General features: G+C 37.7%; 1 protein-coding gene across 2 annotated transcripts; it reads left to right on the top strand.

Annotated features, from left to right (window-relative positions):
• Positions 1-2112: 2112 nt before the first annotated feature.
• LOC109183013 (protein ARABIDILLO 1-like) lies at positions 2113-12215 on the top strand. Of its 2 annotated transcripts, XM_019333234.1 has the most exons (12): positions 2116-4420; positions 4745-4903; positions 4984-5067; positions 5197-5328; positions 6475-6602; positions 7258-7345; positions 8072-8166; positions 8533-8596; positions 9443-9618; positions 10421-10642; positions 10854-10938; positions 11540-12215. In XM_019333234.1, exons 1-12 carry the CDS (start codon positions 3080-3082, stop codon positions 11720-11722), a joined length of 2757 nt encoding a protein of 918 aa, XP_019188779.1. In that variant the 5' UTR covers positions 2116-3079; the 3' UTR covers positions 11723-12215. The 2 variants fall into 2 exon arrangements, with proteins under 2 accessions (XP_019188784.1, XP_019188779.1); XM_019333239.1 differs by lacking the exons at positions 10421-10642; positions 10854-10938; positions 11540-12215 and adding an exon at positions 10086-10174 and having other exon boundaries at positions 2113-4420.
• Positions 12216-12718: the final 503 nt, after the last annotated feature.

Below are 12718 nucleotides of genomic sequence, written 5' to 3'. Positions count from 1 at the left end.
CAAAGATAACAACTCCACTATTTGTTATAGTATTATATTGCTATCATTTTTTTTTCCTTCTGAATTAGATAGTTGAAAACAACAAAACCTGCTGGATCATATCATTTTGAACTTGGGAACCAACACTGAAAAAACACCATTGTACTCTTGAACGAAAAAAAAAAATTGTAAAATTTGTGAACCTTAAGAAGAAAACTCACATATCTAAAGCTTTAGACCGACGCACCTTAAGAAGAAAAACCATGCACCTAAAGCTTTAGGCCGACGCACCTTAAGTTTCAACAACTGACGCACCTTAAGAAGGAAAACCACGCATCTAAAGCTTTAGACCAACACACTTAAGTTTCAACAACTGACGCACATTAAGCACACAACACAAAAACCACGCATCTTAAGAAGAAAAATCACGCACTTTAAATTTGACCTAGATGTTGTAAGAAGTGTAGATAAATGTTTGCCATCAATCTAGTAGATATAACGGACATAAAATAAATAAATTAAAATTAAGGGGAAAATGAGATAAAAATGACGGACAATTTCATAAATATTACAAAATTTGACCATACTTTTTTTTTTATTCCCTTTATGGCACGTTTGGTTCGTGGAATAGGTCTGGAATGGAATAGCATTTCCAGTAATAGGCATATTCCTTTGTATGATAAAATCATCTATTCCCAGGAACAATGTTCCTGAGAATGACCTATTCCCCTTCCAAGGGGAATAAAGATTCATGGGGGGTTCTGGTATTGTTCTTAGGAATAGTCTAAAGTTGTTATTTTCCATTTTACCCGCCAATTCAATTTATCTCCTATTTCATCACCACCACCGCCATTGCTACCAACACCACCGCCACCGCCACCGCCGCCGCCATCACCGCCACCGCCACCGCCACCGCCACCACTGCCGCTGCCACCACCGCCACCGCCACCGCTGCCGCCACCACCACCACATATTTTTATAAGGGTATTTATGTCTTTTAAAACATATTTCATTTCTATTTCTTAAACCAACCAAACACTGTAATATAATTCCTAAAGTACATTCCTTGGACGAACCAAACAATATAATACAATTCATATTCTATTCGTTGCCTATCTCATTCCTTATGGAATGACATTCTATTACCTCGAAATTCATTTCGTGAACTAAATGTGCTGTTAATTTATAGTCATTGATCATCTAAGATGAACACTTCAAATTTGTCCATACTTCTCGCCAACCTAAACCTCTATATAATGATAGAAGATGACAACTCTTACACATCCAATATATGCACATATTAACTTATCTACGAATATGAATATCTCATACATTGCCATCCATTGTGGATCAACTCCTTAATGACCCTCACAAGGTTACAGTCAAGGTAACACTAAACATCATCTTCCAAATAGTGATAAGGGAGTCACTTTCATAGTCAGGAACAGACACATATTGTCATTACAATCTGCGTTCTTTTCACCACAAATACATATTGTTTAACCAATTGCGTATGTTGTACAACAAACGCAAATTGTCCTTTACAACAGACAGAGATGACTTATTTTGTACTAGTGAACTAAGAGTAAAGTGAAAATGTTTTTCGAAGAAAACTCAAAGGCATGCAATACAAAGCTATATCGATAAAACTATAGCCATCTACAACTAGCGTCGACTGAGAGTAAAATGCAAATGTCTTTCGAAAATGACTAAAATACATGCAATACAAAGCTATACTAGTAAAGCATGTAGCCAACTAACTATCTATAATTAGCGTCAACTGAGAATAAAGTGAAAATGTCTTTCAGAGATGACTCAAATACATACAATACAAAGCTATATTATTAAATCAAGTAACCATCTACAACTAACGTTAACCGGGTATAAAGTACAGATGTCTTTTGAAGATGACTCAAAAAATCAAAGGCATACAATACAAAGCTATATAGCCATATAGGTATACCATGTAACCATCTAGTATGCACTTGAGCTGCCCTAATTCACCTCCAATTTTGCACCCAAAAAAAAGGGAAAAAGAATTGCATGATCTACGGAGTATTTTTAATTCTCTAGTCACGTATATTGCAACAAAAATGACAATTGTGAATTTCTCATAATTTTAATATATAAATTGGGTATTTATATCTTGGATTGTTTGTCCCAGCTCTCCACAAATTTATCCCTGGGATAAATATCTTGATCAAATCTGCAATGAATAGGTTGTGGGGGGTAGACTAGAACTTTGAGGGTTAAGCTGTGTACTTCCATTATATTTTTCTCTTACAGTTTCTGATTGCGCCCCTGAATTCTCTCCGACTCTTTCTGCTCAAGCTGTGCTTCTCTTTTCTTTTCTCTCCCCACCCATACATACGAATACACATTTGTACAATAAACATCAATACGTATAGATGATAATACCCGTGTGAATTATCTGTGTCCAGGAGCATTCATAGCAATTTTCAAGTTTCTTGATTGCAAATTCCTCAATTATGGACGGACGATAGGTTTATGGGCAAGAGTGTGTAGAAAAGGGGAGTTGGGCAATCAGGTTTGCGAGCAGCTTTTGACTTTGTGCACTCCAAGCGGTTATGGTTTGAGATAATTCGATTATAGTTTGGGTTCCTTATTGCATTGCACGAATCTTGAAAGTTGAGCAGTGTAAATGAATGGTATTGCTTGATATCTGCAGAGAAAGTCTGTGTTTTTTTTCTTGATTGGAAACTAGGTTTGCTTGAGGTTAATAAAAGGGTATCGAGTGATAGGTAATGTGTGAGGATTTTGCTGATTTTGAATTGGGATTTTGGTTTTGGCAGCAAGGGTTTGTCTGTTTCATTGCTTGTTAATGAAATTTGGTCTGTTGAGGTAAACTCCCTTGGTTGTCAGCCAGTGTTTGGCCCACTTTGGGTACTGGGAATTAAGTTAAGGCAAGTGCTTTTCTGAGACTTTTAGGTTTTGTTTGTGCCTCATTGGTGTTCAAGCATAGAAGTATCTGCTTGTGGATCATTTAACAGTCCTGGTTTTTGGTTGTGTTGGTCTGCATTTAGTGCTTTGGTTGAAGACCCCCTGGTTCTAGAGTAGTTTGTGGGAAAAGCTGATACCTATGAGTCGAAGGGTGCGAAGGAAATTGGCAAGCAGGGGACAGGAGAAGGCAGATAGATTGGGGGTTGGTGAAAATTTAATTTTAGATGAGAGAGGTGTGGTTGATTGGACTAGGTTGCCTGATGATACTGTGATTCAGCTGTTTTCCTGTCTGAATTATCGTGATAGGGCAAGCTTGTCATCAACATGCCGGACCTGGAGATCTTTGGGAAAATCTCAATGTTTATGGCAGGCATTGGATCTTCGTGCTCACAATTTTGATTGTGATGCTGCAGCTTCTCTTGCATCTAGGTGTGGCAATCTTCAAAAGCTTCGGTTTCGCAGTGCTGAATCTGCTGAAGCTATTATACACCTTCAGTCTAGGGATCTGCGTGAAATTAGTGGCGATTATTGCCAAAAGATTACAGATGCTACCCTTGCTGTGATTGCAGCTAGACATGAAGCACTTGAAAGTTTACAACTTGGCCCAGATTTCTGTGAAAGGATTAGCAGCAGTGCTATAAAAGCAATTGCAGTTTGCTGTCCTAGGTTGCGTAAGCTTCGGCTTTCTGGTATTCGAGAAGTTGATGGAGATGCAATCAATGCATTGGCTAAGCATTGCCAAAACTTGATGGACGTAGGATTTATTGACTGTCTAAATGTAGATGAGGTTGCACTAGGAAATGTCGCATCAGTTCGCTTCCTCTCCATTGCAGGGACAACTAATATAGAGTGGAATTTGGCTTTAGAGCATTGGGGTAAACTGCCTAACTTGATGGGTTTAGATGTTTCCAGAACAGATGTCATACCTAGTGCCGTTTCAAGGTTGTTTTCATCCTCACAAAGCTTAAAGATTGCATGTGCATTACATTGCCCTGCACTTGAGCAAGATGCCACCTTTGTTTCCAATAATAATCACAAAGGGAAACTGCTGTTTTCCATTTTCACAGACATTTTTAAAGAACTGACTCCCCTATTTGTCGATACTCCAAATAAAGAGAGGAATGCTTTTCTGGAATGGAGAAGTTTAAGGACCAAGGAAAGAAATCTGGAAGATATCATGAACTGGCTGGAATGGGTCCTATCCCATTCACTTTTACGTATTGCTGAGAGCAATCCCCAAGGTCTGGATAATTTCTGGCTCAATCATGGTGCATATCTATTGCTCAGCTTGATGCAGAGCACACAAGAAGAAGTTCAAGAAAGAGCAGCTACAGGCCTTGCAACATTTGTTGTAATTGACGATGAAAATGCTAGTATTGATGGTGGAAGGGCTGAAGCAGTTATGCGAGATGGTGGCATACGACTTCTGCTAAACCTTGCAAGATCCTGGCGCGAAGGGCTTCAATGTGAAGCTGCAAAGGTAAACTCTCTAGTGTGGTACTTAATGAGCTACGAATATATTTTTATTCCGCCCTATTGTGATCTATAATTCCTAAGAAAGAACATTGCTTCACTTCTCCTAATGAAATGATATAGGTCATTTCATACTCTTTTTTTGATAAGTGAGGTCATATTGTACATTCATACTCTTATCTTTACATTTTAATTTTTAGGGATAATAGTCTAACCGTTCTTCTTAAAAAGGCTATTAAACACCAATTTGATTGCCTAGTTTTCAAATGAGTGCTTACCAATTCATCATCGCCATTTCTCATAAATGTAGTTCATTTTGCTGCTAATGTAGGCTATAGCAAACTTATCTGTGAATGCCAATGTTGCAAAAGCTGTAGCAGAGGAAGGAGGCATAAGTATCCTAGCAAATTTGGCAAGGTCTAGGAACAGACTAGTGGCTGAAGAGGCAGCTGGAGGACTGTGGAATCTCTCAGTTGGCGAAGAGCATAAGGTTGTCATATTTGTAGACATGGATCTTCTTTAAGTTCATTGATTCATGTAAAAGTTGTGTTTTGTTTATTTGTTTTTCAGGCTGCAATTGCTGAAGTTGGTGGCATAAAAGCTTTAGTTGATCTTATCTTCAAATGGTCTGTTAATGACAGTGAGGGGGTTCTGGTATGTGCCTGTAGGATTTTGTATATGCCATTAATGTTATGCAATAAATTAACCATAGATCAAATGAAGTTGCTAGATCTGCTCTGGGATAAAAAAAAAAAAAAGACATAATAGTTTTCTTGTTGTCAGGAACGAGCTGCTGGTGCACTGGCAAACCTCGCAGTGGATGACAAATGTAGCATGGAAGTTGCTATAGTAGGTGGTGTACATGCACTGATTACCCTTGCTCAAAACTGCAAGGCTGAAGGAGTGCAAGAACAGGTATCACAAATTCCTCAGAATTAAGGACGTTATTTTAATGCATAGCAGGCTTCAACTTTTTATGAATTAATTTCACTTTTGGTCCCACGACTTTAGAGGATCTATCACTTTTGGTACACAATTTTAAAAGTTTTCAATTTTGGTGCCTAACCTTGTTATTTTTATCGATTTTGGTCCTTTCAACCAAATTGACGACGAAATGTTGTTGGATTTTATATTTTTAGGGGTAAAATCGTCATCCCAAGGAAACATCTTCAATATCTAAACAAAATCACTCTCAAATCATATCTATAGGTGTTTGATCGATGGAGAATAATTGGGAAGACGGACAGAAACTAGACACAAATCTATGAGATTTATAGCATCGACGATTGGCAAACTCTTATATTTCTCTTAATATGATTTTTCTTTTGTTTAGATATTGAAGATCTTTCTTTGGGATGACGATTTTGCCCCTAAAATGTAAAATCCGGCAATATTTCACAGTCAATTTGGTCGAAAGGACCAAAACTGATAAAAATAACAAAGTTAGACACCAAAATTGAAAAAATTTAAACTTGTGCACCAAAAATGATAGAACCTCTAAAGTCGTGGGACCAAAAGTGAAATTAGTTCACTTTTTATTTTATTTTATTGCCCTATGGTATGTAAATTCTGACTAAGAAGGTTCTAACCAATTGATGGGGGTATTAGTGCAATTTGTGTAATGATATTCATATCACGCAGTCATTAGTCATTATTATCCATATGAGATGCATGGATGTGGGGGCTTTAACAGTAATCACATGCACCGAAGTTTTAATTTTTTTTTTTGCATGTGGCATACATGTTTAATTATTAAGTTTAAGATATGGGCTATCTAATTCATGTTCTTTCTATGCACTGCTTTGAATGTAATCTTTTCTTTAAGAATTCTTTTTAAATTCTTGCTTACTATTCCTTGTGCTTGAGTTGTTGCAAATGAAAATAGTTACATGAGATCTCTCAGTGTCCAGTATTTTAATCACTCAAATGCCTTTTTGGAACAGAATTCTGTTAAATGTTAAATTCCAATTCATGGCTCTTTGGCCATTATTTTCCTATTCCATACATGTAAAGAAGAATTTTGCATTACTTTCATCACAAGTACCTTCTGTTATTCTCCAGGCAGCTCGGGCATTGGCCAATCTCGCTGCTCATGGAGATAGCAACAGTAACAATGCTACTGTTGGACAAGAGGCAGGAGCTTTTGAGACACTCGTACAACTTACGCGTTCTCCTCATGATGGTGTGAGGTAACATATTTTTGATTTACAGCAGTCAATTAAGTTGGAATTTGTATTACAGTTTGCCTTAATTTAAGATTTTTTGCTCCTTTATACCAACTGCAATTGTAGCTGTTAGAATTTTAATCCTTGTTATGGTTTCAGGTAGTATGTGTTGAAGTTTAGTTTTAAAACATTTTAATTGAACAGTGCAGACTTATCATGGGGTTTTTCATGGATAGCACTATCTCTTAGCTTCTATCCTTAACAAATTCTTTTGCAACTATTAGAATGCAAGGCCTTAGCTCCTAAGTGCATTAGTAGTTGCATATTTCTAAATGGTTGTACATCCCCGTTAAAGCATTTACCTTTACAGACTAGCAATCTAGCATGCGTTTGGTTTTTCCCCATATAATAACGAAAATCGTTTGTCTGCTTTGCAAAACCTTGTTTGGCCCTCTGTTTAGATGAGCTTATATTTATTTCTCGGGCGTATCTACTGTATATGTGAAAAGACATAGTCTGGGTTATACTGCCTTTCCAATCAAGCTATTTTGCTGCACATACTAGTTAAGGGAACTTCATGTGGTCCTCAAAACCTTTCACTTGTATTACCTATTTAATGTAATACTTTCTTTTTCATGATTTTGTTTTGATCACTCATCAGTTTTCTGCTCTGAGATAGGCAAGAAGCTGCTGGAGCATTATGGAATCTTTCATTTGATGACAGAAATCGAGAAGCAATAACAGCTGCTGGTGGTGTTGAAGCTTTGGTATGTAAACATTTCTGAATTGAGCCTCAAGTGTCGCTTTTACATTTGTGTTAACATTGAAGAACTTCAATTTGAAAATATTGAGTAATACTCCCTCCGTTCCATAATGGTTGCAGTAGTTGTGTTTGGTTCGGTTTTAAGGAAACAAATTAGATGTTATTATTATTATTATTTTTCAACTTTACCCCTAAAAGGTTGTATTAGGAGAACAATCTAATAGGGCCCACCAAGTGAAAAGTTAAAAGGGTAATCTTAAAAGACAAAAGGGTATGCTGGGAAAATAAAAAGTTAGTGGTGTTCAAATTGGAAGTATGCATTATTTTGGGACAAAAGGACAGACTAAAAAGGAAAATAAGGCAACCATTACGGGACGGAGGGAGTATCTATCAACTAGGATATCTCATTCTTGATTTGGTGATTCCTCTCGGTTGACAATTGTCAAAAGTAAAGCTAGTCTTTACTTAATTCTTTCTTTAACATAGTGGTTTTTTGCTACTAAATCCCATGAAGTAATTCTTTTATATATTAATGTTTTCTTAATGCTTAGATAACAAAATGTCATTAAAAACCACGCTATGTGCAAAAATTGTAGGAAGATGAATCTTTGCTTGTAAACACCAACCTTCTAACCGGACAACTAGTCATGATAGGAACATGTGATCTCCATGTGCAGTCTTCTTCACACTTCACAGGTCTTACATGAATTCAATTTTCTTTGATCATTAGGTTGCTCTTGCACAATCTTGTTCGAATGCCTCTCCTAGCCTTCAGGAGAGGGCTGCTGGTGCTCTATGGGGTTTGTCCGTCTCAGAAGCAAACAGGTATTGGGTTTGTAGAATGATAGTTCTGTAGCATCCGAATACTATGATAGGAAGACGATATAATTAGTCATTCTAGAAATTAAAGCATATATAATTTTTATCAGTGTTGCAAAAATCGCGCCCAGGCGCCTAGAGGGCGCCTAGAGATTTTTTCAACATTGATTTTTATACAAGTCAAATCTTTATCCTATGCCTCTCTAGCACAATGTCATATATAAAATTTCTCCAACCTTTTTGTCACGTGAAACTTGTTATTAGTCATGATGGTTCCACTTTTTATTGGAATTTGAGCTTACTATATAGTTTGCCTTGTCTTATTTTGTTCCAACATCAATTCTTTGTACATATGTTACTATCATAATATAGCATTGCAATTGGACGAGAAGGAGGTGTGCCACCACTTATAGCGTTGGCAAGATCTGATGCTGAGGTAAGGAATGGTTCAAAGTCATACTTGCTGCATGTTTAACTCTTTGTTTTGATGCTACCTGCAATTAGCTAGGCCAACATTTATAGCTAATAGTTTTCATAATTTGGAGCCAAGAAATCTCAAATCTATGCATGTTTGCTACTTCTACTTTTTTTGATAAGTAAAGATTTGTATTAGAAAACTAGTTTGGTTGGCATGAGTGGCCATGCACTCTCATTCCTTAAGAGAGGTCGGGAGTTCAAAACCCCCTCTCGTATGGAAAAAATCAATATGGCCCGCGCTTTGCCGCTTAATTGGGCCGGCCTAGTGCGAACGAGAATTAGTCTGAGTATGGTACGGATTAAAGGTGCCTCCTATAGCTAGGGTCTACTCAGGAGTCAGGACAGCTCATGGTCTAACAAAAAAAAAAAGATTTGTATTAGAAGGCACCAAGGTGTACAAACCGGGAAACCACATGATCACATATTCACATCAAGGGCTCAAGGAAACAAAACAAACCAAAATTCTATACAAGTTTGAGCCTATCCAAAAAAACAACCAAAGAGTATTGTAAGGAGGCTCCCCTTGTGGGCAAATAAATGCACAAATAGATCCTTGTATTTGACAAAAGACATTTGCTAGCCTTCAAAAAAGCACCAATTGCTACTTCTAAAAATGCTTTTTAGCACTATAACTTGTACTGTGGATGACTGACTTGTTCAACCATCCTATTTGTTGTATTTCATGTTACAAAATCTTTGGATTTGCAACGTGATTTGAAATTGATCACAGTTTCCCATCCAGAAATCTGAAACTTGCCTGCCTCATTGTATCGTGAATGAGCTTAGTAGTTTTACTTTGTTTCAGGATGTCCATGAGACTGCTGCTGGAGCTCTTTGGAATCTTGCTTTCAACCCCGGTAATGCTCTCAGGATAGTAGAGGAAGGGGGAGTTCCCGCCTTAGTTCATCTATGTTCTTCATCACTATCAAAAATGGCACGCTTCATGGCCGCATTGGCACTAGCTTACATGTTCGATGGAAGGTAAACATATCCTTGTTCTGTGTGCTTCATGCAACGAAGCTTTTGTTTATATATTTGCACTGTTATTCTGCTTTTTATTGTTTGAGATTGCAGCACATGCTGTATAATATATTCTTTGGTAATTGTTTTGCGATTTTACATATTTGTCCAAATAGATAAATAATTATTTCATAAGAGCCCTCTTGCGATTCTGTCCTCAGGCTTTGAAAGGTAAATGCATGCCTTCGGTTCATGTGTTAACTACAACTAATGTGAGATGCAAACTTGGTTATGCAAGTAACTATAATTGCTAGCAACAGGCAAACGAGATTATCTGCTTCGGATTTATTTTGATATTTAGCTACATTCACTTTTATAAGACTAATCTGCATCTGATCTTGAAGTCCCGTACTTAAATTGGAGGATTAATGCCATTCAGAAGAATTTCAGGGGTGGACTTAATGATCTTTGGCATTTTTCTAATGTAGCAAATATTGAGAATTAAATTCTAGAAGCATTAACCAGCTTGGTTGGCGACTTGGCGTGAGTGGCCGTGTACTCTCATCCTTTAAGAGAGGTCGGGAGTTCAAAACCTCCTCTCATATGGAAAAACCAATATGGTCAGCACTTTGCTTCTTAATTGGGCCGGCCCGGTGCGAACGGGGATTAGTCTGAGTAGCATTCAGTATTAACCCAAGCACTCAGTCCATATTTACATGGATCTGCATGCAAAGAAGATTTTTTTTTTTTTTTTTTTTTCTTTTCTCTCTCTCTCTCTCTCGGTAAAGGAAGCAATGCTAAGTTATCTGTATATATTGTACAGAATGGATGAAGTTGCAGTTGTTGGGACTTCATCGGAGAGTACTTCAAAGACTCTGAACTTAGATGGGGCTAGAAGAATGGCTTTGAAGCATATTGAAGCATTTGTACGTGCATTTTCTGATCCACAAGCGTTCTCTGCTGCAGCTGCATCATCTACCTATGCGGCATTGTTGCAAGTAACTGAATTAGCTCGGATTCATGAAGCAGGTCATCTTAGATGCAGGTTTGCTCCTGTTTTCTCTCGCTCTGTAATTTGTCTGACCAAGTTTTCGGCATATTTAGATGACATTCTAGTCCTCCCTTACCAAATTTACACGTAAAGGAGACTTTGTAAGATCTACATTGCATTTGTTGGTAATCTTTATAGACGTATCTTTGAATTTGGAGTTATCCCTTCAATTTTGTCATTATTAATGCTCTTGTCTTCTCTGTAGTGGCGCTGAGATTGGAAGATTTGTTACTATGCTCCGGAATCCTTCTTCTACGCTCAAGGCATGCGCTACATTTGCTCTTCTTCAGGTATAAAATTCGTTTTCTGTCATATGTATCCATGTTTGAGGATACACTTCTTTGTGTCTTTATATATGATAATATGGCCCAACGTACTTTATTTTGGGGTGACGAGGGAAACCCACAAGCACTACCCGAGAGTTTGCACGGGGTAAACCCGCCTTGTAACCAGCTTGGTTGGCGTGAGTCGCCGTGCACTCTCATCCCTTAAGAGAGGTCGTGAGTTCGAACCCCCTCTCGTATGGAAAAAACAATCTGGCCAGCACTTTGCCCCTTAACTGGGCCGGCCCGGTGCGAATGAGGATTAGTCTGAGTATGGTACGAGCTTAAAGGTGCTTCCTACAATTAGGACCTGCTCAGGACACCTCATGGCCTGACCAAAAAAACAAACCCCGCCTTGTGACCCTAGCCGGCAAAGGACCATAAGGAGGTAAATCAGCCTAAGTTGCCCATAGCTAACGGGTTCAAACTAAGAAGGCTAGGATTCGAACTCGTGAACTTGTGGTTACGAATTTGTATCCTTGGCAATCTTGCCTGGCGTTATCCCCCTATGGTCCAACGTACTTGATAGCGTGCAACTCATGTTCTGCCTGCAACTTTTTCATTGTAGTTCACAATCCTAGGTGGCCGGCATGCAGCGCACCATGTGAGCCTTTTGCGAGATACAGGGGCATCGCGTGTTCTACGTGCTGTAGCAGCATCCGCCAATGCCCCTCTCGAAACCAAAATCTTTGCAAGGATCGTCCTTCGTAACCTGGAACACCATCAGACCGAATCTTCACTGAAAGACTAGTTCAGAATAGCGATATCACCAAATCCTAGCCATGCAGCAACAGCATGCAGATGCCTCCATTTCTGGTTAGCGATCAGATATCAGCATATTATGGTTTCTCTTTGTAGATTTTTACTAAGAAGATCGGATTTTTTGTTGAGGAAACACAGGCTTCTTAAAACCGATAGTTGTTTCTGTGTTTGGTAAATAGATTTCGGGCGACGTTTTGGCCCTTGCTTTTCTACCTTTCTCTGTATCTATTTGATATGGAGGTGGCATTGGCTTACAAGGCTAATGCCATGAAAATTTTTGCCATTGATGGAGGTGATACTGTACAATATGCTATTGGATTGGGATTGGGATTGTATTTTGCCTTTCTTGGTACTGTACACATATTAACATTACAGAAAATTCTGTGATGTCCACATTCCAGAATTTTCTATAATGAAAACTTCTATATTGTTGTATGACATAACATAATATGAAATTAGAAAGTTTCTTATTTTTTGTTTTTTTTTTACCTACCCCCCACCACCACCATTTTTTTCCTTGTAGATTTCACTAGTTGAGTTTTGGGTTATTTGGTGTTATCCCTTGCTTAGGTTTGCACTTCTATAATTTTGAATTTCAAACTTAAGGGTATTTATCGCTCCAGTTCTGAAGACTGGTGGATAAGTTAAATCGTGAGTTGTGTCTGAATTGATTTATAGATCTTCACATTTTGTATACTAGAGCTTACAACAAGGTCAAATTCATATATATATTTTTTTTTTGTCTGGTTTGCGCTTTTTAGTGAATTTGGTTGGTGTAACTTTAATATGATTTATACCACTTTTGATTTGTTTTCTTAAAAATTAAAAGAAGAAGACAACAATCAGTCACTTATTAAAGAGAAATTATAATTTATGTCTATTCATAATATGCTAATTATCAATGTCAATCCTGAATTATTAGTGGCGTAAATGTTACTAATCAATTTTAAAAAGGGTACATATATTATGAATTCAAAGCATGCTT

The sequence above is a fragment of the Ipomoea nil genome, unplaced genomic scaffold (assembly GCF_001879475.1).
Source record: "Ipomoea nil cultivar Tokyo-kokei standard unplaced genomic scaffold, Asagao_1.1 scaffold0188, whole genome shotgun sequence".
NCBI classification, from domain to species: domain Eukaryota; kingdom Viridiplantae; phylum Streptophyta; class Magnoliopsida; order Solanales; family Convolvulaceae; genus Ipomoea; species Ipomoea nil.
The sequence above is the reverse complement of the archived record's forward strand: the minus strand, read 5'-3'. Positions and strand labels throughout refer to the sequence as shown.